This window comes from Podospora pseudoanserina, chromosome 1, assembly GCF_035222485.1.
Source record: "Podospora pseudoanserina strain CBS 124.78 chromosome 1, whole genome shotgun sequence".
In the NCBI taxonomy this organism is placed as follows: domain Eukaryota; kingdom Fungi; phylum Ascomycota; class Sordariomycetes; order Sordariales; family Podosporaceae; genus Podospora; species Podospora pseudoanserina.
This window is the reverse complement of record NC_085920.1, coordinates 2,799,756-2,824,252: the sequence shown is the minus strand read 5'-3', so window position 1 is coordinate 2,824,252 and position 24,497 is coordinate 2,799,756. Positions and strand designations below refer to the sequence as shown.

General features: G+C 53.1%; 9 protein-coding genes across 9 annotated transcripts; 4 read left to right on the top strand and 5 right to left on the bottom strand.

Annotated features, from left to right (window-relative positions):
• Window positions 1-249: 249 nt before the first annotated feature.
• BMH1 (14-3-3 protein) lies at window positions 250-2,476 on the top strand. Its single transcript, XM_062942046.1, has 6 exons — window positions 250-536; window positions 1,092-1,173; window positions 1,239-1,545; window positions 1,596-1,837; window positions 1,893-1,963; window positions 2,019-2,476. Exons 2-6 carry the CDS (start codon window positions 1,113-1,115, stop codon window positions 2,136-2,138), a joined length of 801 nt encoding a protein of 266 aa, XP_062804967.1. The 5' UTR covers window positions 250-536; window positions 1,092-1,112; the 3' UTR covers window positions 2,139-2,476.
• A 593-nt stretch (window positions 2,477-3,069) lies between these two features.
• On the bottom strand, window positions 3,070-3,645 carry DPH4 (Diphthamide biosynthesis protein 4; the record flags this gene model as incomplete). The annotated part of the gene is made up of 1 exon (XM_062942045.1): window positions 3,070-3,645. The coding sequence occupies one exon, from the start codon at window positions 3,643-3,645 to the stop codon at window positions 3,070-3,072; it is 576 nt and encodes a 191-aa protein (XP_062804966.1).
• Window positions 3,646-3,853: 208 nt separating this feature from the next.
• On the bottom strand, window positions 3,854-6,014 carry QC764_107870 (uncharacterized protein; the record flags this gene model as incomplete). Its single annotated transcript, XM_062942044.1, has 2 exons — window positions 3,854-5,026; window positions 5,080-6,014. The coding sequence occupies 2 exons, from the start codon at window positions 6,012-6,014 to the stop codon at window positions 4,297-4,299; spliced, it is 1,665 nt and encodes a 554-aa protein (XP_062804965.1). The 3' UTR covers window positions 3,854-4,296.
• Window positions 5,450-10,599, top strand: DUN1 (serine/threonine protein kinase). The gene is made up of 5 exons (XM_062942043.1): window positions 5,450-6,482; window positions 6,724-8,251; window positions 8,309-9,271; window positions 9,332-10,487; window positions 10,557-10,599. The coding sequence occupies exons 2-4, from the start codon at window positions 7,612-7,614 to the stop codon at window positions 9,772-9,774; spliced, it is 2,046 nt and encodes a 681-aa protein (XP_062804963.1). The 5' UTR covers window positions 5,450-6,482; window positions 6,724-7,611; the 3' UTR covers window positions 9,775-10,487; window positions 10,557-10,599.
• QC764_0009570 (uncharacterized protein) lies at window positions 6,041-6,655 on the bottom strand (the record flags this gene model as incomplete). The annotated part of the gene is made up of 2 exons (XM_062939860.1): window positions 6,397-6,655; window positions 6,041-6,283 (listed from the first exon to the last, which is right to left on the bottom strand). Exons 1-2 carry the CDS (start codon window positions 6,475-6,477, stop codon window positions 6,041-6,043), a joined length of 324 nt encoding a protein of 107 aa, XP_062804964.1. The 5' UTR covers window positions 6,478-6,655.
• An 88-nt stretch (window positions 10,600-10,687) lies between the features above and the next one.
• On the bottom strand, window positions 10,688-16,539 carry AGE1 (GTPase activating protein). The gene is made up of 6 exons (XM_062942042.1): window positions 15,059-16,539; window positions 14,822-14,955; window positions 14,368-14,754; window positions 14,245-14,311; window positions 12,832-14,185; window positions 10,688-12,777 (listed from the first exon to the last, which is right to left on the bottom strand). The coding sequence occupies exons 1-6, from the start codon at window positions 15,120-15,122 to the stop codon at window positions 11,538-11,540; spliced, it is 3,246 nt and encodes a 1,081-aa protein (XP_062804962.1). The 5' UTR covers window positions 15,123-16,539; the 3' UTR covers window positions 10,688-11,537.
• A 31-nt stretch (window positions 16,540-16,570) lies between these two features.
• QC764_107840 (uncharacterized protein) lies at window positions 16,571-21,513 on the top strand (the record flags this gene model as incomplete). The annotated part of the gene is made up of 4 exons (XM_062942041.1): window positions 16,571-16,730; window positions 16,765-19,858; window positions 19,931-20,512; window positions 20,569-21,513. The coding sequence occupies exons 2-4, from the start codon at window positions 17,291-17,293 to the stop codon at window positions 21,511-21,513; spliced, it is 4,095 nt and encodes a 1,364-aa protein (XP_062804961.1). The 5' UTR covers window positions 16,571-16,730; window positions 16,765-17,290.
• A 614-nt stretch (window positions 21,514-22,127) lies between these two features.
• IPP1 (Inorganic pyrophosphatase) lies at window positions 22,128-23,451 on the top strand (the record flags this gene model as incomplete). Its single annotated transcript, XM_062942040.1, has 3 exons — window positions 22,128-22,718; window positions 22,791-23,134; window positions 23,199-23,451. 3 exons carry the CDS (start codon window positions 22,128-22,130, stop codon window positions 23,422-23,424), a joined length of 1,161 nt encoding a protein of 386 aa, XP_062804960.1. The 3' UTR covers window positions 23,425-23,451.
• A 110-nt stretch (window positions 23,452-23,561) lies between these two features.
• QC764_107820 (uncharacterized protein) lies at window positions 23,562-24,355 on the bottom strand. The gene is made up of 2 exons (XM_062942039.1): window positions 23,926-24,355; window positions 23,562-23,844 (listed from the first exon to the last, which is right to left on the bottom strand). Coding segments are annotated over exons 1-2 (384 nt in total). The 5' UTR covers window positions 24,309-24,355; the 3' UTR covers window positions 23,562-23,843.
• Window positions 24,356-24,497: the final 142 nt, after the last annotated feature.

Here is a 24,497-nt window from a genome sequence, read left to right as displayed (position 1 = left end):
GGCTCGGTGTTTCTTTTTATGGCGATGTGTCTTGACATTAGGATTGAGACAAGGCAGCAAGTTTCAGAGACGCCACTCCTGAATGTCGCAAGTTGGCGCTGGCTGATGCCAGTCAAGTCAAAGCAGTGACGTACTTGGACCTGGCGCGTCGTTTGACTTGTCACGTGTTGATCTTTCCATCGGGTGGTAATCGGGTCCTAAACAGGAGTGGACGAGGGGGGGGGCCAGAGGGGCTTTTGCACAGGCCCCTTCGCCCACCCAAATTTCACTGGTCGTCACCCGTCCAGGCCAGCCCACCCACGGCATCCCGCTCGCCTTGTGGTTGTCGCTGGTGCTTTCCGCCTTGCCCCTTCCCTCATTTCCAACTTTGCATCCAAAACCGGTGACTCTACTCATTTCCACCCTTCATCCCCAAACCTTCAGACGTTAGACATCGTCCACTGTCCACCAACTTTCTACTCACGAACCTCGCTCCGCGAACACTGCGCTCTCCCCAGAACAAACACACATTACTCGATTCCTTAGTTCTACCGAAGGTGAGTCTGCAGCATTGCCGTCCCCGTCCCCCGTCTCCCCCATCCGCCTCCGCTGCATCTACCAGCTGCACCGCTGCAACACCAAAACCTGGCCCCTCTGTCGTCATCGCCACTGCGACCACATGCCTCCTCTGAACGATGAGTTGTGGAAGGCGGCATCGAGAGAGGGCTCCTGGACGCGGCGAGCTCATGGCATCTTCAATTGCCCCTTTTCGGCGGCCAACACACGAACGACGCCCAAGGCCTGGACAGGGCTGCGCTGCGCATGCCCCACCGAGAGCGGGGAGCATCCTTTGCTTGCCCAAGCCATGAAGTCAGCACGGTGCTTGCGCAATCGCATGCCTATCGCAAGCCTGTTGAGATTGTCCAGAACGACCGACACTTGCTTCCTGCCATTATTTTACAATTCTTCCTTGTTCGCCCGCACTTGCCCATCACGACCGACATTCAACACACATTCACCCTCGAAGGCGGAGCTCACCGATTACCTACATTGCCCTGCTGCCTTGGACAGTCTGAACCAACGCGCGCTAACTTACCACTCAACTTACACAGATAATCATCAAAACCGACAAAATGGGTCATGAAGATGCTGTCTACCTCGCCAAGCTCGCCGAGCAGGCTGAGCGCTATGAGGGTACGTTTGTCAAGATGATTTTGGGCGTTTGTAGGGTCGCATTCTGACGATTTGACGCCCAACAGAGATGGTTGAGAACATGAAGATCGTTGCCTCCGAGGACCGTGACCTCACCGTTGAGGAGAGGAACCTTCTGTCCGTCGCCTACAAGAATGTCATTGGTGCTAGACGCGCTTCGTGGAGAATTGTCACCTCGATTGAGCAGAAGGAGGAGTCCAAGGGCAACTCTACCCAGGTCGGCCTTATCAAGGAGTACCGCCAGAAGATTGAGGCCGAGCTGGCCAAGATCTGCGAGGACATCCTCTCCGTTCTCGACAAGCACCTCATTCCTTCCGCCAAGACTGGCGAGTCCAAGGTCTTTTACCACAAGATGTTCGTGCCCCTCGATTCTCGGCTTTTGTATACCTCTAACAATCGCACAGGAAGGGTGACTACCATCGTTACCTCGCCGAATTCGCCGTTGGCGACAAGCGCAAGGATTCCGCCGACAAGTCCCTCGACGCCTACAAGGCTGCCACCGAGGTTGCCCAGACCGAGCTTCCTCCCACTCACCCCATCCGTCTTGGTCTTGCACTCAACTTCTCCGTGTTCTACTATGAGATCTTGAACGCTCCCGACCAGGCTTGCCATCTCGCCAAGCAGGCGTTCGATGATGCCATCGCCGGTACGTAGGGTCAAAGCAAGCAAGGAGGTATAGGTACTGACGATGTTGACTACAGAGCTCGACACCTTGAGCGAGGAGAGCTACAAGGACAGCACCCTTATCATGCAGCTGCTCCGCGACAATTTGGTATGTGCAGTCCGATCTAGACGAGGCGGTGCGACGTGCTAACGATTATGTGCAGACTCTCTGGACCTCATCCGAGGCCGAGCCTCCTGCTGCCGCTGCTGATGCCCCGGCCGCTGAGGAGGCGCCCAAGCCTGCCGATGCCCCGGCCGAGGAGGCTCCCAAGCCTGCCGAGTAAAATTTGTCGTTTGTTTTCTTTGTCTCTTGATAGTGATAACCCTGGTTTATCGTTGGTGAATCCCCTCGGCGGAAATGGTGTCTTTGGAGTGCGGACTGGAGATGCTCTCGGGTCGTTGCATGTGTTTAGGCAAAATACAGACTTAGGAGGACTTGTATGAGGCGGTGATTCGCGGTACCTTGAGGGCTAGAGCGCAGCATACACGGAGGGTTTTGCTTTTCCTTTCTCACCCTGCTTGCCTTTTAGACTCTTCGAGACGGGAAGACCGTCTGGACAAGAAAATCCAAACCCCTTCCCCCACACGGCAGTACTTTTTATACTTGGCTTGTAATCGGCAGTCTTTTGCACCCTTAGGCTGCCCTATAGATTCTGATATACCCAAGTGATTGCTTTCCTCGTGACGGTGTTTTGCTTGCATTCTTTGGTGTCCTTCCTTAGTGGATCACAACGAGGCCCTGAGACATCTTGGTCATCTAGCTGGAGATCCAGATCAACATTGAGATCCTCCACCCCTGACTCGAAAAAGAGCGAGTGACGTAGCCAGCTGCATGCTCTCAACTTTGGGTGGGTCTTGAGACTCGGCTTCCATCTCACCTGTTTGTGATGAGTTCAGAGATGGCCTTTGCTGTGATACTGATAGAAGGTGACATTCTTGAGGACTCCAGCATCTTGAGACTCCACAGGCTGTTCCCTGTTCCGTTCAAAGACGTACGTGAGGTTAAGTATAACCCGGTGCCCTACTCATCACCGCCAACTATACAATGCCAGCTATAGAGTTTGGAAACTCGGGTACAAAGAAAAGGCATCATTGCATGACCAGCCAGTTTGTTTTATCAGAGTTGCAGAATCTCTGTCTTTTCGAGAATGATGTATTATGTGTGCGTGTCAAATGTGTAATTGCCCACCCGTCTATTCCGCCCATTCCGTAGTATCACTTCCTCTCCGCAGCAGGTGTCTCCCCCTTTTTCTGTTCTGGAGTCTCCCCCTCCTGATCTTGATCTTGAACAACAACACCAAAGACAACCCTGAGCCACAAACTGCAATCCTGACAGCCGACGACAACCTCTTCCAACCCTCCATTTGCCGCCTCTTCGAGATCTGATTCGTGAACTAGGAAGCCTTTGGGGTTGCCGCACCGGCAGGGTTTGTACCACTCATCTTCCTCCTCCCTTTCATGATGAGTGAGGTCGTCCAAGTCGATTGTTTCGATTCCGGTTTGCAGTTTATGTCTCCCTAGCGCTGCTGGGCCAGAACCCGAGGAGGAGAGGGATAGATCGTGGGCTTGGCGGAGGGAGGGGGTGGAGAGGGTGGTGTAGGCTAGTGTTATTTCGTCTATTGTCACTGATGGGGAGGAGGTGGTTGATTTATCCGGGTGGTGAGCCAGCAGGGCGCGGCGGTAGGATTTCTTGAGGGTTTGTTTTATCTCTTCGGGGGTGAGGCCGCTGGAGAAGAGGGAGGGGGGGAGGGAGAGGGTGGTGTAATGGTTTCGTGGTGGTGGGGTGTCCATTTGGGGGGGCGTAAAACAGTGAATATTGTGGCAAAATGGAGGTGATGGTACTGATGTTCGGTGGCGGTGGTGAGTTGAGGTAGACTTGAGTTGACGATGTAGTTGAAAGGGTGATGAGATGAGCAACCACGAGTGAGAAATATTCACAGAATCACGTGCCTCTCTACTGTGTCTTCAAAGCCATGGATACGAAGTCGAAAAGTCTATAGTAGAGACGTAGAAGAGATTATGTCCTCTACAGGAACATATTGACCGCAGCTGCAGTGGCACACGATGCTCAGAGTAGGTACCGATCACTCTTCACATGAGAGGAATCCACTCTGAACTAGGATTGTTTAAATATGCAACGCCGCAACGCAGGAATCGCTATGTCCATGTCACTCAGCACGCCCTCTAATCCCAGCCCAACCCGTTGTTTTGCACCCAAAGTGATGAATTTTATGGGACCCTGGATATCTACTCGCGTGGATGTAATAAAAGCAACCCGTTTAAAAAGGAGTCTAGATATAAACCCCGCCCAGCCATTTTGGTTCTCAACGCCAGAAAGGGCCAAACCAAGTTAATTACTCTAGGTCGCCCCAAAGAGAGATCATATGCCATGTCCCTGATGCCACCTCATATCCCGAAATGTCCCGAAAACTGTGCACGCGTTCAATCATCATCATCCGTCCGCTGCCTTGGCTGGCGGCGACGGTCGCCCGGGTAACCACTGCTGATACCAGCGCCAGCGAGCTTCTTAGCAAGCTGCTCCTCCTCGGCCTTCCTCGCCTGCTCAACCTCAGCCTGGGCCCTGCGCACAGTGCTGGTGAGACGGTCAACAACCAGCTTGAATTGGTCAATTCTCGTGCCCAACTCGCGCCACTGCTTCTCACCGAAAACACGGTAGGTGGTTCTGTGGACAAGGAAGACCTTTTGCTTCTGAGACAGTCTGCCCTCGACAAGCTTGGCGCGGACAACATCGATTGTCCACATCTCAACGTCCTCGGAGGGGATCTGGAGAGCCTTAGCGATGTTGGCGTAGGGGATCTCGCGGTTGGGCGTGCTGGCGGCGAGACTGGCGAAAGTAAGCAGGCGCATCTTGCGCTGCAGCTTCTCGTGGTCAAGCTTCTCCTTCTCGATCCAACCCTCGTGCTCCTCTCTGAAGTCGTTGTAGTCCTCAAGATCTTGCTCAGTGAAGATGTCGAGAAGCTGAGAGTAGATGGGCTGAGAGTCGCTAAGCGCCTGAACGCTTGGGAGGGCACGGAGATCCTGGAAGTCGAACCGGGTGGGGGAAGAAATGGCCATCTTGAGAGCCTTGAGAGAATACTTCTGGGCCTCCTCACCCTCGGCTTCCTCGCGCTCAAAGGTGGAGAGGGCCTTCAAAATGTAGTGGTATGACTCCCTGAAAATTTAGTTAGCCAGTAATCTTTTGGCATGGCTCCTGTTTATACTCACTCATCATCGCCAGCCTCAGCAGCGGCATCAGCCACATCGATATAGAGCTTGCGCTGATCCTCCGCGTTGGTCTCCCAATCGGCAAACCACGCCTCCAAGTTCTTTAACCGGGGCTTGAGAAGCTCGTACTGGCCGTGTTGGCGAATGAAGCGGATAATCTGCAAGAAAACATTGTACCGGACGGGGTTCGTCTTGTCCAGGAGGTTGAAGATGGTGCTGAGGGCGCTCGCGGCAAGGGTGAAGCCGTGGCTTGGCGAGGATGTGATGGGCTTGAGAAGGTTGCTGCAGACAGCAGGAAGATGTCTCTTGGGCTCGTTGGACTGGAGGACAAGGTGGATAAGGAGGTTGATGGCACCAGTGAACTCCTTTTCGGGAACCGTATTCAACACGCCGGAGGCCTTGACGATAGCCTCGAGAGCATCCTCGTTCTTCTCCTTCTCCAACAGAGGTCTGACCTCGTCGCCAACCTGGACGGCATGTTCAGTCTTGGCCGAGTTGGCCTGGATGTAGTCGGCCATCTCCTGGGCCAGCTCGGCGAAAGTGCCATCGACAAAAATCAGCTGAGGGGAAGCCATTCTCGCGGTGTTGTCGGCGTGGGGGGTGTAGGATAAGCTGTAAAATTCGAGAAAAAGTGCGGCGCCTTTGACGACCGAGTCGGTGTACTTGGTAGTGTTGTGGTCCGAGTAGTCGCTCAAATCGGACGGGGTACGGTCGGAATGGAGGTCAGAGAGGGGCTTGGACCGACCGATATCGTGAAAATCTTCTGGTATTGCTGGCGGAGAAATCGCATCCAGAGACTCGTAGGGCGGTAGGGGGCCCGGCGGGAGGGTTCGGACTGGTGGGAGCACTTTCTTTGTCGATTCCTGGCCCTCTGTTGCTTTCGCCTTGTCAAACCCTGAGGCGGCAGAATCTTGTTGCCCCGCATTCAATGCCATTTTTCTCTGGATCTGTGGGCGATAAATCACGTGAAAATAGCGCTAGTCGATAAGAAGATAGTTAAGCGAGAAGCGCTAGTCTTGTAGTAGAAGGCGGGGCAGTATCGCCAGCCTGAGCTTTCACTTGAAGTCACTTTTGTCAACAATAGCATGGCGACAATAGTGGGCGCAACAATAGCTCCTTCTTCGGCGACAACTCCAGCCAACAGCGTGAGATGCTGGCCAGAAACATCAGGCTCAAAACTGGCCATTGATGATATCAGCAAACACTAATGGTATTCTGAAGGGATCACCAGCACTATAACTCTCCCAAGCCTCAGTAACTATCTCTTCGCAGGATCAGGGAATAAAAGTCGACAAGTACTCATGCAAAAATACCAACCGTTTCGAACCGCTGAGCTCCAGATGTCAACCCTGCCTCGACCGACATCATGAAGTGGAACGGGGCTTCCTTGCGCCACATTTGGTGTAAGTCAAGCCACGAGCTGGTTACTTTGCAGAGGCGGAGCTTGACAGCTGCCGATCTGCCGCTTAAAGGGGCGGGTCTCTCACGCTGACTGGCCCTCAAGAAAAGCCACGAGGTGCTGTTGACCGAGAATAAAGGGTCAGAAGAAGGGGTTGCTGGGCGAGCAGACTTTGGGATTTGGGTCTTGAAGTCTTAGAAAATCTTGAAAAATCAACATCAAAGGCAACAGCTGACAGTCCAAAGGAGTCACATCAAACTTTCAGTGCGAAGCCCACTTGACCCCAGAAATCTGGACATGACCAGCCCTACGGCAAGACAACAGCACGCCCTCGGTGTCAGCCCCTGCATCAGCTAAGCATCCTGGTTGCGGCGGGTCATTCAAAAGCCCACTGCAAGTGTTGACTGTGGACAAGAAATTGGGAACTGCCGCAATGAGGTGTGTGCTCTCTCGCAATTTCTCGACGGAGCCACCTTCCAACTGCCTTGAACAAGCTTGATGGACCATTTCGAAGGCATTTCCCTTACTCTCCAAGCCTTTCAACGGTCCTTTAGAGCCTTGGCATCTTCAACCTACCATCTTCCAACGCAGACCTTTTTCAATGCCTTTCAAATAAATGTCTTCCAACACTTGCCGCGCGATGCCCTTAACCTATCTCTTGACGCCCTTTAGCTACGCTTAACACCTCACGACAGTTGTACAAGAACTTTCGACCATTGCTTGACGTCTTTAGGAACTGGCGATACTTGTTATTTTGTCCACCCTCGACGATCGTAGACCCCGGTCCCCTGAGTCAGCCGGCGATTGGAGGTGCTCACTGGAGCCTAGCGCACTGTGTACACCAAGAGGCCGCTGAGGCGCTGAGGCGCGGTTCGTTCCTTACCAAGCTCCCGCGAGTGATGCTATGATTTCTCGAGGCAGGAACCACAACGTGCACACCATTCCTTCCTGACATCCACTACCTAGCTCACCCGCCCAGTCGACCCCATTTGGCTGTCTGCCTATTTAACGACTGTCGCACCTGCTACTTAATCACACTATTACAGGCTCCTATACAGCCCACGCCGTCATGGCTCCACGATCTGAGGCCAGTCAGCTCAAGCGAGGTCGCGCCGTATGTACCCTCTTCTTCTATGGCGTCACTGTCATACATCGACATGTTCCGCCGATTAATCTCTCTTCTCCTTCAGGGCTCTACGGGCGACGATGCTCCCTCTGAATCATTCAAGAAGCCCCGCCGGTCCGAGCGACTCTCGCAGCGCACCGACAACGACCTGGTCAAGACACCAGTCATCAACAAACAGCATCTTCCATCACCCGTGACACATTTGACGAGCGAAGGAACCGATGAGTTTGCCAAGGAAGCCACGGCGACACCTTCAGAGGGCCGTGTCTCCCAGCGTCGCGACGAGTACATGCATTCTCAAGTGGCGGCCCTCAGTTCTCCTCCCCAGGACACGCAAGCGTTCAGTCAGACACACGTAGACCCCAACGCACCGCTCTCCGATGAGGTGGAAGATGAGGTAAAGGAAGGGGTCTGGGGATACCTACTTCCTATGGACACCCGTTACGGAGGCACCTGTGTGGTGATGAGGAAGAGAGGGTCTTGCCCTCCTTCTGAAACCGTGGCCGGCGCCGTCTCCGGTGCAAAACAGCCTGCTAGAAAGGGCAGGGGGGCTCTTCTCAAAGAGCAGGAGGCTTTCGATCAGAAGCAGAAGTCAGGGAAAGGGCTCTCCTCTGGCGGTTATCTCATTGGGAGACACCCCGAATGCGGTAGGTTTCCAACGCACAGTTACTACTGTGGAAGACGGTAAGACTGACAGTCAGTAGACATCCAAGTTGATGATCCGATAGTTTCGAACCGTCATTGTCTTTTGTTTACAGAACACAAGGGAAACGACACAGTTGTGATTATCGAGGATCTTTCCAGCAATGGCACATACGTCAACGATCAGCTCGTTGGGCGGAACCAACGGCGTGAGCTGAAGGAGTATGACGAAATTGCTGTCATGGACAAGGCCAGGTTCATTTTCCGGTATCCCAAAAACCGACATGCCAATGCCTTCTTACAGCAATACACGCCCATCGAGAAGCTGGGAAAGGGCCATTTTGCCGAAGTATATCTCTGCATTGAGAAATCCACAGGGCAGCGCTATGCTGTCAAAGTCTTCACCAAGACGCCAGGGGTGGAAGAGCGATCGAAAAACGAAGGCCTCCAGCAAGAAATTGCGATGCTCATGGGTGTTAGCCACCCGAATGTTCTATGCCTCAAGGACACCTTCAACGAACCCAATGCCGTCTATTTGGTGCTGGAGCTTGCGCCGGAAGGAGAGCTGTTCAACTACATTGTGAAGAAGCAGAAACTGAGCGAGTCTGAATGCCGGAAGCTGTTCACCCAATTGTTTCAGGGTGTCAAGTATTTGCACGATCGGAACATTGTGCACAGAGACATCAAGCCAGAGAACATTCTTTTGGTGGACCGTGACTTGCACGTCAAGTTGGCAGATTTTGGGTTGGCCAAGATCATCGGAGAGGAATCTTTCACGACAACACTCTGTGGGACGCCCAGCTATGTGGCACCAGAGATCCTAGCAGATACCCGGAACCGCAAGTACACCAAGGCTGTTGACATCTGGTCACTAGGTGTGGTGCTTTATATCTGCCTGTGCGGCTTCCCCCCATTTTCGGACGAACTCACCAGTGCTACATTCCCATACTCGCTGTCTGAGCAGATCAGGAAAGGGAAATTCGACTACCCATCACCCTACTGGGACCCAGTTGGTGATCCTGCTTGTAAGTAGCCATTTCCCTGTATAACAAATAGTTGGACAGGATGGACTAACAACTGTGTAGTGGATCTCATCGACTCCATGCTAGTCGTCAACCCAGAGAAGCGTTTCACAGTAGATCAGTGCCTGGCTCATCCCTGGATGACAATGAAGACACCTGGTGTCAACGACAGCACTAATGGTCTTGTCAGCGGCATCCAGGGCTTGGATGTTACGCGCCGCGGTGTCCAGAGAGAGCGGACATTGTTAGCCTCGATTAACACTGTTCAAGTTGTCAACCAGATCCCAGGGGGCGACAAGCCCGACGTCAAGGTCTATACCAAGAACCCAGAAACCACACCCAAGAAGGAGCCCAGACCAGACGATGCCAGAGACCCGGATGAGTTTTCCCAACTAGGAGGAAAGGGCGACCAAGTGCTTTTTGGGGATGACGGTGATAGCCGGTATTCCGTGAATGATATTACCAACAAACCGAAGGCGAAGGGGAAGGCTAACGGGGCAAAGTAAGCTACTAGGCCAGAGATGGGATGGAAGGAATGAGGATATGCTTAATATTTTAGGTGTGGGATTACACAGAGGGTTCGGACGAACAGCACAGCGCAGGTGTGGATCATGTCTGATCGCGTTTTCATATATGTTTTTACAAGGAGTTTTCAGGGTTGGGTTTATATCTCTACATGGTTGGCGTGTCGGCCAACAAATGTCTGCTTTTGATATCTGTTCTGCAAGGGATGATGGGATGGGATGGAGGAAAGGAGATGGGTTTTCTGATTCTTGGAGTTTTGTATCAGTTTTCATATTTCCTATCACTGGTGGCCGAGGCCCTTGTTCTAGTCACTGCTGTTCAGTTATTAGTTTGCCATTTTTTCTCAGCGAGACACCCAGGCGAATCAACAAAAAAGTTTACATTATGGGTGCGAGTGCATAGTGATGGGTCAGCCAGACAGGCAGAAGGGAGATTCATAATATTATATTAGATAGCTGCTAAAGTTAACTGTTTCTATCCATACAAATGGCAAGATGTTTATGTGACTTTTGGGTGGTAGTACAAGTAGGGTAGGATTATACCAGACCTCCTTTACAGAGGGTGACATCATTTCTCATAACTTTTTAGTTGGGAAGGGTGGTGATGGTGTCACTTGACTGTTCTCGTGTTGGGAGTGTTCCTGCTGATTTTTTTGATTTCTCCCCTCACAAACTGGGCAATGTTGAAGATGGATGTGAGTCATGCTGTTTTGGTCAGGAGAAGGGGAAGAGGGTTGGGTGTTTGCTAAATGGAAACCGACAAGTTTGACGCCTGGTTCAGAGAGATACAGCCAGTCTGACTACTGGCCCTGGTAGGTTTGCCCCTTGATTACCGTGTTCCATACTCGAGATATTCAGTTTGTAAGCTCGCCCCTGATAGCCTCTCTTTCTTTGAGGTGTTTTCAATGACGGACACGCATATAATGAAAGTATGAGTAGTTCAAACGAAGTTGTTGAATGTCAGATTCCTGTGCTCTGTTCTTCAACCTCTTCAAACCCAACCAACTACCTTACCCAAAAAACAAAAACCTCAGTCCTCCTTATGCTCGCCAGCTAGATGGATATATAGATACACGCGCATGCCTCCAACAAACAAAAAGGCCAAAACACCGCCCCGCTCATCATTACAAAAATCATAACAGTAAACAAGCCCCCCACCCAGATATCCCAATCTTCACTTCCATCCGTAATCAACGCAAAATAACTCATAGTAGGTACCCATGATAAATGCAAGAAAATAAAAGCAAATATCAGAAACTCATAACAAAACATTATCTCTCTTTTCAAACTACCTACAACCACATCCCACTAACCCACTCCTACTCCCAGTATCAAACATCCACCCAGAGCACCCAATACTATACCAGTCATTAACAACAACAAAAAAACCTCATGCTTTGTAAGAAGAAGAAAAACAACTCAAAAGACCATTACAACACAAGAAGTAAAAAAGAAAAAAACTACCTCTCAACGCCCTACTTTCCAAACTACCCCCGCCCCTATGTGTCCCAATCAATCACATCATAAACCCATAAAAGAAATAATCAATATCCCCCCTCTGCCCTACTCACTCACCCCCTTCTTCTCCCTCTCCCTCTCCCTCCCCACCATCCCCCAAAAAGGCATCACCACAACCCCACAGGCACCCTATCGTTCCGGGATCGGGCTCTTCGCCAACCTCCCCCCCGCGCTTACCCTCTTCTGCAGCCTCGCCTCCCTCTCCCTTTGCAGCTTATCCCCCGCGTTCAACGTCGACCCCGCCGGCAAGGAACCAACCCCATCATACGACCCCCTCCTGCCCCTCCTGCCCCCGAAGCCTCAATCGCCGCCTTCCTCCCCCTCTTCAGCTCAATATACCCCTGCGCAGCATGGCTCAGCGGAATCTGGGGCATCTCCGCCGGAATCTCGGCCCCGTTCTGCACAAGCAGCTCCGCGATGGGGAAGGGGATAAGCTTGTCCACCGTCGGTGACGGACCAGGCGTGACAGGCGGCGACATTGGCGCTGGGTCAGCCGCCGCCAACGCCAGATACACCGCGTGCGTGCCGCGGGACTTGTCCGTGACGTTCGGGTTAGCCTTGAGGGCAAGGGCGTAAATGACCTGCTGGATTTCGTTCCTCTTGATCGCAGCCAAGAGCGTCTCATCTGCCGTGGCGAAGCGTGACAGCGTGGTGGAAATGGGCTCGACAAACGCCCTGTCGACGTATTTTGACGTGATGAACTTGAGTCTTTGCTCACGGGTCGCCTGGGCGGTGAGTTTCATGGCAGGGTCCAGCTTGGCTTCAAACACCATGTTGGACACCCTGTTGCCTACAAGAAACAGCAGCTCGATAATGTCGGGCGTGAACGAGGTGGTGTCGAGGGTGAGGGATCGAATCTTGCTGATGTGCGTCCCGAGGGACCGGTGGATGCCGCTGCACTCGATGCAAACAATGATTGCCAGGTTGAGCGAGACCCATTCGACCTTGTTGCTCGAACCACAGTCGGCACACCACGAGTTGCCCTGATCGTTGTCCCGGAGTAGCTGGAGGAGCCTGTCTGGCCGTTCCTCAAAGCTGCTGCTGCGCGCCGTCGCTGGGCGGGCGCCGACAGTCGTGCGCCGGGTTGGGATCCCCCCAGAGTTGTGATGGTTGCCGTGCGAGAGGGACGGACTTTTGCCAACAAACATCGAGCCAAAGTCCATACCGCTGAAGCTTGAGTCGCCGGGGGCTGTTGATGGCGGTCTGTCCTTAAAAGAGCGACCTTCAACAGCGCTCTGTAATGCATTATTGATAGCCATGATCCAACTATTCATATCTTCTTCAGATGTTGCTTGATAAACGCGCTTGAAATGTGGCGTGATGACTTCGAAGCAGAACCGGCGTTCCGCATTCCTTGCCTCTCGTACTGATGCCAGACGCAAATCGATCGGATCCATGTGGAGGTCAAGCCTCTGTTTCCAGTTGCTATACTCGGACAACTTGCCTTGGTCCAGGACAATCCAGAATCTCGGAGAGTGTCAGTGTATTGTAATATTGATGGGATAGTGTGGGTCAACGTACTTGTGCCAGCCCTGCTTGTTGAGATTTCGTGGATCTACATGTCCACCTGGCCTGTTCAAGGCCCACAGGAGGCCTTCCTTGCGGTTGGAGGTCTCCTTTTCAAGCTGCGCTATGTGCCCAGGATCGCGTTCCTCAAGGTCGCGGATTCCCTTGAATTTAGCATTTTGTTGGGGGCTACCCACGACATGTTGCGTCAGGCTCCCAGGAGACCTCGTCAGGTCCGCAGGAGAGGCACCCATGTTTCCTGACGAGGCTGGTTTGAGCTGGGAGCCGGTACTATTCGCACGACCGAGCTCAGAGTCAGAATTGACTGGGTTTCCATTGGGAGCACCCCCCTCTCGCGGCCCGGCCGAGGTGAGCGGAGGTTGAATGTCTGGTTCATTGTAGTTAAGATTGCTCTTCTCGAGCAGTCTTCTCTTCTCCTCGCGTTCCCGGCGCTGATACTGATACTCCTTATCCGCCTCCAAAACTTCGGTGGATAGTGCTTCGAGCTGTGGCAGTAAGTCTTCAATCTTCTTTGAAGTGTTGAGAAAGCACCTGGCCTGGGCATCGGCATATTTGGTAAGATGCGAAAGAATTTCCTGTTCCTTGCGCCCGCCAGATAGATCCTGCATAAACGAGGAATAGTCAAAACGTTTTAGTTCGAAATTCTTCCGTTTGGTCTGGTACTTGGTGTCGCTCTGTTTCGCCTTGACGGAATCGTGTCTCTGGCCGAGGTAGCGGCTGACATAGGCGTAAAAGTCTTTACTTTCCTCTTCGAAATCCCGCTTCTTGGATTCGGCCTGTTTGATGTCGATCTGGTATAACTTGCTCATCGGTTCAATGACAATCCTTTGTATATTCGCCGTGTTCTGCCGCTCATATGATAAAATCTCGCGGGCGATCTTGTCAAAGTAGTGCTCAATGGCTGGCTTGACGGCGTTTGCGTTGGTTGAGGACACGTCTTTCAAGGCTTCCATGAAAGCCGCAAATGCATCGTTGGCCTCCAGTTGCGCAGCATGGACATTTTCGGCCTTCTTGATCAAACGCTTCATCTGTGATCGCATATTGCCTGTCTTTTGCTCGAGAGCCTTCATGGTTGCTCGGAAAACGGGACCATCATCGGAAACTGACATATCCTCACCGGGGCGTGGGCAGTCGACCTTGATTTGCTCCTTTTGTTGGGTTGGTGCCGGAGAAGGCGCAGGCAACGGTTCATGAGATATGGTGAGTGGAGAGACTAGCTCTTCGAGCTCCGGCACTGGACTGATTCGAGCTTCGACCGATTGTGAAGACACTACGCGGACCTTTGGTGGAGCGCTCAGCAGAATGGGTGGTATTGGGGAGCTTGGTTGGCTCAGGTAAGGCGATGTGTCTGGAGATGTAAGCCGCAGCCCCGTGATAGATATGATACCGCGAAAACATAAGACTTACTGGCCACATAGAAAGAAAATATAGCCAGGGGTTCCAGTCGGTGTGCGCGCTGGTCGTACTCGACAAACTAGGGGAGCCTCGTTAGCACCCTCCAATATGGCAAAGCGTTGTGAGAGCACGCACAGTGCATGAGTTTCGCCAACCGCCTCCTTTATCCTCGTTGTGCTTTGGTGGCTTCCATTTCCAAGTCCAGTCAAATGTTACCGAGGGACTTCCCTCTGTTGAATATGTTCCGACAAGCTCGACATTGGGGTTCTTGTGCAGGTTTGGATCGGCGTGGAATTCTCGAGTAACCAAGTTCTCAACTTCGCGGGCCGTTGGAGCATACACAAAGGTAAGCCCTTGGATATTTGTATCGACAGGAGCTACGGTATCAGCACTTCCTGAGGGACTTCGAACGAGCTGCTGCGATCTGCGGAGGACGAAGGTGAAGGTGAAGACGAGGTCGTCTTCGTTGTTGAGCTTCAACAAGAAGGCCGGACCGGCTGCAGAGCTGATCGATTCTGGGTCCTATAGGCAAACCCAAGTCAGCCAGGTCCATAATGGCAAGCTTATATCATGGAAAAGGGGCGCGAACCAGGACAAAATCGACAGGACCATTGTCGCCAGACGGCCGCATTGCGGATATTCTGGTCGCAGGATATGCATTCGGGACTATGTTTATTGAAGTGCGTTTTCTGGGGCTAGTTATTACGACTGAAGAAATAGATACTGAGAAGAGAAAGCAGTTAGCAAGAAGTGTTTACACAGGTGTTTGGCGCAAGACAGGGGCGAACGTGGCTGCTGTTGGTCAAGCAAGACAAGAGGAACCTACATCTGTTCTGGTCTCTAAGATAGAGCGATGCGCCCTCTTCGGGAGAGCTGCTGACGTTGCCCATCGTGACGGTGGGAGTGCTGGGAGCGGGCGCCGCTAATCATGCGAAATGTGTAAAGGGGCTGCGGTGTCGACAGGAAGCTGGGAAACAGTCGGCCGGTAGGTATTGCGAGGACAGGAATGGTGGATGGAAATCCAAACGAAGTTTGGCGGCAGCGGCTCTCAGCGGCGCGGCGGGGTTGCCTTCCACTAGTTCACTGGGGTCTGGGGGTCTGGGTCGGAAGGGACGCCGCGCACGCAGCATGAGATGTCTCTGAAACCCTGCAACCTGGAACCGCACACCCCCGGAGGTACGGATCGGCCCCTCTGTATGACCAACTACTTCCTACCAGCTCAACGGCCACCTTCAGTCCACGGCCCACGGGACTAGGTTGGTGCCCCCCCAGGTACCATTTAGAGAGAAACAAAGATATGATTTGCTACCCCTCGAGATTCGACAATTTCTTCCATCGGAAACAAAGGCGGTTTTTACACGGAGAAGGTTGTCCGGGTCGTTGTTGCTGCAGGTACTTGCCCAGACACGGGACATGGCCCGTTACATATTTCAACTCCAAAGTGGTTAGGTATACTGCCTCGGTATCTTTGCCTGCCTACACCAGGCACCACTTCACCTGCTCTGTCTCTCGGTGATCCTTTACGGGATATGTGTATCACCCTCACGAACGTCATCTGCTCGCCAAGCCATGTGATGGTCCGTGTCACGACTTTCACACGTCCACCAAGTCTTCACTGGCAGGGGCTTCGGTTCAGAGTCGCACGAACACGTTGCCCCTGGAAGCTGAGACGTGAGACTTCTGTGCCTCTTCGGGACCACGAGACGGGGCATATTATTTTCAGCGTTGCCGTTGGGTTGACCCGCGCCCTTGGCCACCGGGCCCCGATCGTTGACCACCGATGAACAGTTGCATATGATGTCAGAGGTCCAGAGGCCCCTCCCGCACTATAATGATAATAGCACTTAATACGAAGTGCTCGTGAGGTCGTAGTGATCAGCTGCCGTATATATACGTTGATGAGAACAGGCGGTTTTCCATCTCTTAGCCATGAAAACTGCGAGACACTTCGAAATTCACGAAAAGAATACACCTCGAGGTACTTCGTAAAGAGTGGGTTCTCCTTTGACTGGCATCTGATCCATCCAAGATGCAGTTGCAGGTTGACAGCCAGGGGACGGGCTTGGAGAACAGAGGCTAAAAAGCGGGGCAACGAGCTTGACAGACAAAGCCAGCCACGTGAGAGCCACACAGCCCTCTTCCGATGGTGGTCTCTATTTTGAGCTAATGAAAGAGAGACGAGGTTCCAGCCTCGCGAGCTGGCCTGGTCTAGAACAACCGCCGAAGAGCTGGGAGAGACTCCAAGCCAGATACAGGTCCTCCATATGTCGTAGGTCCGGGGACTATCTGTAACTCTTTGTCTGCAAGGGAGAGTTGCTTGACGTATCAAGTGATCAGCGAGGAAGCTAGCAGCGAACCCCAAGAAGGCAAAAATGAGGGGTACAACTGTTTGACTTTGACACTAAAGCTTCAGCTGGCAGGACTGATGAACAGCTTTGTTAAAACCCAGTAGCGCTGACAGCAAAGCAAAATAGTTGCCGCTGGCAGAAGCTGTGTATGCTCCAGGCTACCTACTCAGTGTGATTCATGTAGGATTGGATATCTCACCATTACGGGAATTTAATGCCAGCAAGGACAGGGTGTTAGGTCCTAGGTAACACCCAACATGCTGGTCAGCTAGTGGGAGCTACGGCCCAAATCCAGCTACCTAACAACCCCCAGTTCTGCTGCGGTTCCCTTTATTATAGGGGCGTCTCATGCTTGGGCGGGCGGCTATGACGTTTCTGAATCCAACCACACAGCAACCTCCCTTCACTTCAACACGCCAGGCCACACGAGCAACAACAAAAACCCCGACTTGTTCTCGCCGTCTGCCGCACGCGCCGATACTCGTTTCTATACTGGACCGAACCCTCGTGCGATTGACTTTTGGGCCCCCGGACATTGCCAGACTACTCTCTGCAGTACCGCAAACTCATCGCGGCGAGACTTAGTTATCATTTTGGTCGGGCTTCGAAACCGCCATGCCGGGGCGGGCTTGACTTATCAGCCGACTGCCACCGCCGTTCACCCCCCCGAATATACGTGAACCCGTTCGCTACCACGAGTTCCCATCATCATGTCGCACGCCTCGCGAGCCTCGTACTCCCAAACCAACCGCCGGGTTGGCAGCCTCGGTCGAGCACCGTCGAGAGCCCGCGCGCCGACAATCAGCTACGACGATGCGTACTCCTTCGCCCTGCGCATCGCCTTTTTGAACTACCTCCTCCAGCCGCGCAAGAAGAGAAAGGAATATGTCAACACGCCGAAGCCGCCCCCGAGGGCGCATACCTCGAGCATGTCGGAGCTGATGAAGGACTTGACCGGGTCGGCCTCTATCAAGCTCCCCCACGCGTTCCGCCAGTTTCTGGAGAGACGGATGTCCGGTGTGCTGCAGGGGATCGAGAGGCTGCCCGGCTTCAGCGATGCTGCTGTCAAGAGAACCTTTGCGGAGGCGTACACTGCCTTCACCGCCAAGGACTTTCAGAAGTCGATTGACAAGGATCGGAAAGTTGAGCCTCTGGTGCTGATCTTTTACTCGGCCGCGACCAAGGCCCAAGGGCGTGGAAAGGCCCCGGATGATCATTCTTGGAAATACATGGTGGACAGGCATCTGGCCATGTTTATTAGGTTGCTGAGCAGTATCCTCAAGGACCTGGGGAGTGAGAAGTCGGACCTTATTGCACGCCTGAATACGCTGGAGAAGAAGCTGATGACGAATGACCAAAACTTGTATTTGGATACTGGGCAGGAGGAGCACAAGTATGTGGAAAAGGATATACCGCTGACCTACGAGGTCAAGGACATGTTGATGGTCCAGACGGTTGCCAAGATATTCGGGGTGACCAATTCCCAGGTACAGAGTGACATTGACAGGAATATGTCGAGCTGGACCGAGGACAATGCTTTGAAGGATTTCAAGGGGTACCAATTCAGGCTCTCGGCAGGAATGGCGGGGACGCTGCGGAAGTCGGATTTCGATGTGAACGAGGCCTTTGAAGAATGGAGGCGGCAGGAAGGCCCCCATTTGGCAAAGATTTTTTCCGAGCTCTTGAGCGTTCGACCGGATTTGAAAGGAGGGTCTGGTGCTGGGAACGACAATGTGCTCTCGGCGCGTCCAACGTCCATGTATGAAGATCAGGCCTATGCGGACCTGGGGAGGATGCTGTCCAACAATGATCCCGGATCTCCTGTTACTGGCTTCGACCCGTCATTTAGCTTTGGGTCGCTCTCGCTTGAGGATACGAGCAGCATACGGAGCGTGGATGAGCCAAGTTATACTTTCATCCCGCAGGATCCCCGTGCTGTCTACAAGATCATCACTCAGTATGTTTTATCCTACGATGAGATGCACGCCGCGGATCCTTCCTCACCGCTGAACGAGGAATCCAACGATCTTCTCGTAGAACTGGCGGTTCGATGGCGGATTCCACAATTCACCCGCCATGTGGTTCTCATTGAGGTTGCGACTCGCAAGTTTCTCGATACGGAGATCACTGCGGAGCAGCTGTACACTTATCTGGACTTTGTCAAGGAACCCCAACCGGAGCCGAAGAAGGTGCCTCCTATCTATCTGTTTACCTCGAGCCTCAGTGAGATTGAGTCCAGCAAGTGGACGATGGTCGATTTTGCGGGCTACCAACAGGCACTGCGAGATCTACACGAGGCCCTCCTGCGGGAGCTTTACACTCTCTTGTGCCAGTGCTACGCCCCCAAACCTCCCTCTGTCGGTGTCGTAATGGCCTTGCTCATGAACCACATCTACAACGATCCTGCCTTCTCCCAACGGCCGGAGGACGAGGCAGAGTTTTCTCAACAGCTCGAAAACGGCCTGCGCGAAGCGGCGGGTGATGCGTACAGGGGGTTCTTGGATGTGCACATCCCTCGGAACCAGCAAGAGTGGGACTTTGCCAACGTGGTCAACCTCGGAAAGGCCGTGGTCGGGCTGGCAGAGAAGATCAAGAAGCGGTACCGCAAGAACCCGGAAGTGATGGGCGTCAGCCCGTTCAAGGTCCTCGTCGAGACCACGTTCCCCAGTTTCGAGGAGGACACGCACGAGATCATCAAGCGGGTGCTGGACATGGCGAAGCAGCAGAACGTCGAGATTGACCTGCAGGACGGGTTCGACTTGTACAAGGAGCTGGTCGAGATCCGAAAGATTCATCTCGAGTCGCTGCCTGACAAGCCTTTTGCGTTTCACATTGAGAGCTTGCTGGAAGGGTTTGTGTGGAGGTGGATTCAGAATGCGGAGGAAAAGATGACGCAGTTTGTCGAGTCGGCTATCAAGCAGGATCAGTTCAAGGTTAGGGTGAGACATGAGGGGGATATCCCGACTGATGAGGAGAGGCACAGTCATTCGATCATTGACACTTTTACGCTGTTTAACCAGACGGTCGATCAGGTTTATCAACTGGGGTGGAACGATGAGGTGCATTTGGCGAGGTTTATGACGAGTTTGGCCAAGGCATTTGCGGCGGGGATTGGGAGGTATTGTGAGATTGTTGAGCTGCAGTTTGCGAGGGAGATGGATAGGCAGAGCGCGCAGGAGGCGGCCAGGGAGAGGACGGCGCAGGAGAAGTTTTTTCAGTATGCGAAGGAGGCGTGGAATACGAAGGAGAGGGTTGAGCCTTTTCAGTTTTATCCCGAGGTCAGTTTTTTTCTCTTTTGCGATCAAGGTTGTTGATGGGGGGAGTTTGCTAATGATGTCTTTGGTTTGCAGTCTTTTGTCAAGTTCAACAATATCGAGTATGCCATGCAGGCGCTCGATAAGCTGGAGAAGCTGATGAATGTTGATCGCTGCGCGGAGGTGCTGGATGAGGTTGACGGTCCTAAGCAGATGGTCAAGCGGCCGGCTCACTACGTGTTTACGATTAAGATCGTCGAGGGTGAGGACCTGAAGGCGTGCGACCCGAACGGGACTAGTGATCCGTATGTGGTGCTTTGTGATGAGTATCAGAAGCGTCTGGCGAAGACGAGGGTGATTCCCCGGACGCTGAACCCGCGGTGGGACGAGTCGGTTGACATCACTGTGTCGGGGGCGCTGAACGTCATTGCCACTATTTGGGACCATGACATGTTTGGCGAGCACGACTTTGTGGGCCGGACGTCGCTTAAGCTGGACCCGGTACACTTTGGTGATTACTTGCCGAGGGAGTTCTGGCTGGATCTTGATACCCAGGGGAGGATCTTGTTTAGGGTGACGATGGAAGGTGAGCGTGATGATATCCAGTTTCACTTTGGGAAGGCGTTTAGGCATCTGAAGAGGACGGAGAGAGATATGGTGCGGAAGGTCACGAGCAAGGTAAGACGAGCCTAGAGAAGCAGGTTAAGATCAAAGAGGATGCTGACAATCTCTAGCTTACCATGCATATTAACGCTTCGCTGTCTCATGAAGCGTTACGGAACCTCTTGAGCAAGGGAATTGCCGCTTCCATGGCCAGTCTTTGGAAGAAGAAGCAGGCTAGCGCGCCACCAGTAACGGCAGCTGAGATCGAAAATGCTCTCCAGCCGCTCTTCACCTACTTTGACGAGAACTTTGCCATCATGAAGCAAACACTGACGGATGCCACCATGATGGCGGTCATGACACGACTGTGGAAGGAAGTGTTGCTTGCCATTGAGAACCTGCTGGTGCCTCCACTGTCGGACAAGCCCTCGAACCAAAAGCCCCTCACTCAGACCGAGATGGACGTCGTCTACAGATGGCTCGAGCTCCTGTTCAACTTTTTCAACGTCAGGGATCCCGAAACGGGCGAAGTATTGGGAGTACCGGCCGATGTCCTCAAGTCGCCTAAGTGGCACGAACTGGCATCGCTCAACTTCTTTTACTTTGACTCGACAGAGAATCTGATCAGGACTTCAGAGCGGATGGTGGCGGCTAATATGGAGCGGGCTAAGCTCCAAGCGCAGCAAGCTCACCCCGCCCTGCCGAATCGTCTTTCGGCCCCGGCGTCTCTGGGAGGAAACCATCTCAGTGTGGCCAATGCAGGCTTTGGCAGTTTGGGCACGATCAGGCGCGGCAAGAGTATCATGATGAGCCGCAACCTGGGGACGATGCGCAAAGCCAAAGAGGAGAAGCGGAAGGAGATGCAGGCGGATCCGAGCGATGATATGATCATGAGGATCCTGAGGATGAGGCCCGAGGCGGTCAACTACCTCAAGGAGCGCCAGAGGCAAAAGGAGCGGATGGCGGCGAGGCAGCAGGCGGCGAATATTGTGCGGCAGAGCGTGCACCAGGGGTGGAATAATGGGCCAGCGTTTGGAGGAGCCTTGTATGGGAGGAATAATTTGCCGCAGCGATGAAGAGGAAAGAAATGGGGTGGATATAATTACGCGTGTCTTTTACTTTTGGGGTTTGTTCCAATGCAAGGGGTGTTTCTGGCTGTTTTTTGGTGGAATTCGGAGTAGGAATGGAAATGGCAGCGTGTTTATGAGAGGGGTTGATGAGATGGAACAGGGATAGGGGTTTCAGTTGTTCTTCCTGGATGCGTATATCAATTGTTATTGGAATAATATCTATTTCCCTTGCATGTTGTTGATGACTTTCGACAAAAAAGGGGCTGAATAGGGGGAAGTGACCATGGTCTTCCATGCCAAGCCCAACGGGGTCTGGCGGGGTTATCTTTTTGCTTGGCTCCACCTCAGCAACATCAAGCTAAGCTCACCGGTAGTCGTCCAGAGGTCGGGAGAGCTACCGAAGCTGAGCTGCACAGCCGATACCGCTCCCGGGTTGGCGCAACTTGTCGGTCAATCGGAACTGGGTTAGGCACTGAGACGCGGGAAAGCAAAAGAATTCTTGGGAGGCACTTTGAGTGACGAGCTACAGGGCTACGAGGGAACGAGCTACGAACCTCGGCCAACAAGGCTATCGAAACCCATTGACGATTGACGTTAACAAAGACTGTTCTCCTCTGCACATGTTGGCCCTCCAACGGCTGCGGCAAACGCAGCAGTCACCCGCTCGAGTAGCGAGAATATTCCCAACCTCGAAAACTGCTTTTACAAACATGCCGCCACACCAGCAGCTGCAACCCCGCCCGAGCCAATCACAGGCCCGCTCGCTGTCGTCACACAGTCTCCCCACCTCCACCGCTGGGAGAGGAGCCCCTCCTTCAAATCCCTCGACCTCCTTCTCGCAACAACCTCTTGTGCGGACAGCCCAGATTGCCCGACACCTCTCCACGTCCACCAGCAGTCAACCGTTCGACAAAATGGCCTACTCCATCCGCAAGGTCGGCGCCCCCTACACCCTCGAGCACCGCGTGTACATCGAGAAGGATGGCGTCCCCGTCTCCCCCTTCCACGACATCCCCCTCTATGCCAACGCCGAGAAGACCATCCTCAACATGATTGTTGAGATCCCCCGCTGGACCAACGCCAAGCAGGAGATCTCCAAGGACGAGCTGCTCAACCCCATCAAACAGGACGTCAAGAAGGGCAAGCTCAGATTTGTTCGCAACTGCTTCCCCCACAAGGGGTACCTCTGGAACTATGGTGCCTTCCCTCAGGTATGATTTGGTTGTTGTTGTTGTGGCCCAACGGCTGCCTGAGAATATACATGCTGAAGTGTGATATAACAGACCTGGGAGGACCCCAACGTTGTCCATCCCGAGACCAAGGCCAAGGGCGACAACGACCCGCTGGACGTCTGCGAGATCGGCGAGCTGGTTGGCTACACCGGCCAGATCAAGCAGGTCAAGGTCCTCGGCGTGATGGCTCTTTTGGACGAGGAGGAGACCGACTGGAAGGTCATTGTCATTGACGTCAACGACCCCTTGGCTCCCAAGCTCAACGACGTTGAGGATGTCGAGCGCCACCTCCCTGGTCTTCTGCGGGCCACTAACGAGTGGTTCCGCATCTACAAGATCCCTGACGGAAAGCCCGAGAACCAGTTCGCTTTCACTGGCGAGTGCAAGAACAAGAAGTGGGTTTTTATTTAGACCGTCAAGCTGTTTTTGGTGGTGTAGAGAGCTAACAATGGGCCAAAGGTACGCCATGGACGTCGTTCACGAGTGCAACGAGGCCTGGGAGAAACTCATCACTGGCAAGGCCCCCGCCGGTGGCATCGCCACCACCAACCTCACCGTTGCCCACTCCCAGAGCCGCGTCTCCCCTGACCAGCTCCCCCCCTTGCCCCAGAACCAGGAGCTCCCCCCTGCTCCCATCGACGCCAGCATTGACAAGTGGTTCTTCATTAGCGGTGCTTCTGCTTGAATTGCTGAGGCGAGGCTTTAACAACAACACCCTGACAAGGCTTTTGGAGAAAGGTATATAGATAGGGGTTTAAAAGTTAGATATAGCCGGGTCGAACAAAATCAAAGCAGCGAATCAAGTCTTTTTGAGGGATGATGGATGAGTGTGCAGTGGTGTGTTTTGTTTGTTGTAAAGATATTTGAACGCCTTCCCAATGCTGTAAAGACAAGAATGGTATATGTGGTAGATACAGTTTTTGTACAGATTCCCTTTTCTTTTCCTGCCCGTTTTTGGTTTTTGTGTGTTTTTGATACTGTAGAATGCTTTAAGCAGCAGCCAAATCGTCGGCCTTTTGGAGTATACGGGAGTGGCGGTCGACCTCTTCGATTATGCTCTTGATGCCCATGTTGTCGGCGTCGATGTTGAGTTCCTTGCCGTCCTCTAGAATATCACGAAATCAATATCTTTGTCTGGGTAGAGGGAAATGGAGGGGCTTCTGGGTGGTGGTGAGGGGAAACATACTAAACTTGACATAAAGCTTGCTCGGGGCGGTGGAGGACCGGGGGAGAAGCTGGGTGTTGATGTTCATGCCCGAGGAGCGGGCGTTTGGTGGGAGGAAGGAGAGGAAGAGGCGGGCGGATTTGGCGCGGGGGGAGAAGGGGTTGAAGGCGGTTTGGATTTCGGTTATGAAGCGGGTTATCATTTTGGTGGTTGGGGTATTGGGTTCTTTGAGGGGGGCAAGTAATTGGGTCGGAAAAGCGGCGGCGGGGGGGTTTGTTCGTGGGTAGGTGGGCAAAAATGTCGTGATAGTATCGGCTTGGTGTTGAGTCTCTGTCTACACTTTCGCTGTGGCGGGATGGGTTGCGGTTGGAAGATTCAAAACGGCGCTGGAAATGTGGGGCCATGTGGGACACGGAACTAGGGTGGCTTGAGTGGGAGTGCCAAGAAATTGACCGTTTGGGGAGCTATGGGTGGTGGTGGTCTGGATTGAGTGACGTTGCACGATTGGATTGACTTGCACATGTTATTGCCCCAAAGAGAGCTTGACAAGTTGACGGTCCGGCACACGACAGGACACGGTATATAAAGACCAG

What these genes read in the sequence shown, in the direction of transcription:
- BMH1 (XM_062942046.1), top strand. Translation starts at nt 1,113, where the DNA reads ATGGGTCATGAAGATGCTGTCTACCTCGCCAAGCTCGCCGAGCAGGCT. An exon ending in GCAGGCTGAGCGCTATGAGG is followed by an intron (nt 1,174 to 1,238) that starts GTACGTTTGTCA and finishes GACGCCCAACAG; the next exon opens with AGATGGTTGAGAACATGAAG. An exon ending in AAGGTCTTTTACCACAAGAT is followed by an intron (nt 1,546 to 1,595) that starts GTTCGTGCCCCT and finishes ACAATCGCACAG; the next exon opens with GAAGGGTGACTACCATCGTT.
- DUN1 (XM_062942043.1), top strand. Translation starts at nt 7,612, where the DNA reads ATGGCGTCACTGTCATACATCGACATGTTCCGCCGATTAATCTCTCTT. An exon ending in TGGGAGACACCCCGAATGCG is followed by an intron (nt 8,252 to 8,308) that starts GTAGGTTTCCAA and finishes GACAGTCAGTAG; the next exon opens with ACATCCAAGTTGATGATCCG. An exon ending in CCCAGTTGGTGATCCTGCTT is followed by an intron (nt 9,272 to 9,331) that starts GTAAGTAGCCAT and finishes ACAACTGTGTAG; the next exon opens with TGGATCTCATCGACTCCATG.
- AGE1 (XM_062942042.1), bottom strand. Translation starts at nt 15,122, where the DNA reads ATGGGCAACGTCAGCAGCTCTCCCGAAGAGGGCGCATCGCTCTATCTT. An exon ending in GTTGGCGAAACTCATGCACT is followed by an intron (nt 14,312 to 14,367) that starts GTGCGTGCTCTC and finishes AGGCTCCCCTAG; the next exon opens with TTTGTCGAGTACGACCAGCG. An exon ending in AACAAGCAGGGCTGGCACAA is followed by an intron (nt 12,778 to 12,831) that starts GTACGTTGACCC and finishes ACACTCTCCGAG; the next exon opens with ATTCTGGATTGTCCTGGACC.
- QC764_107820 (XM_062942039.1), bottom strand. Translation starts at nt 24,308, where the DNA reads ATGGCCCCACATTTCCAGCGCCGTTTTGAATCTTCCAACCGCAACCCA.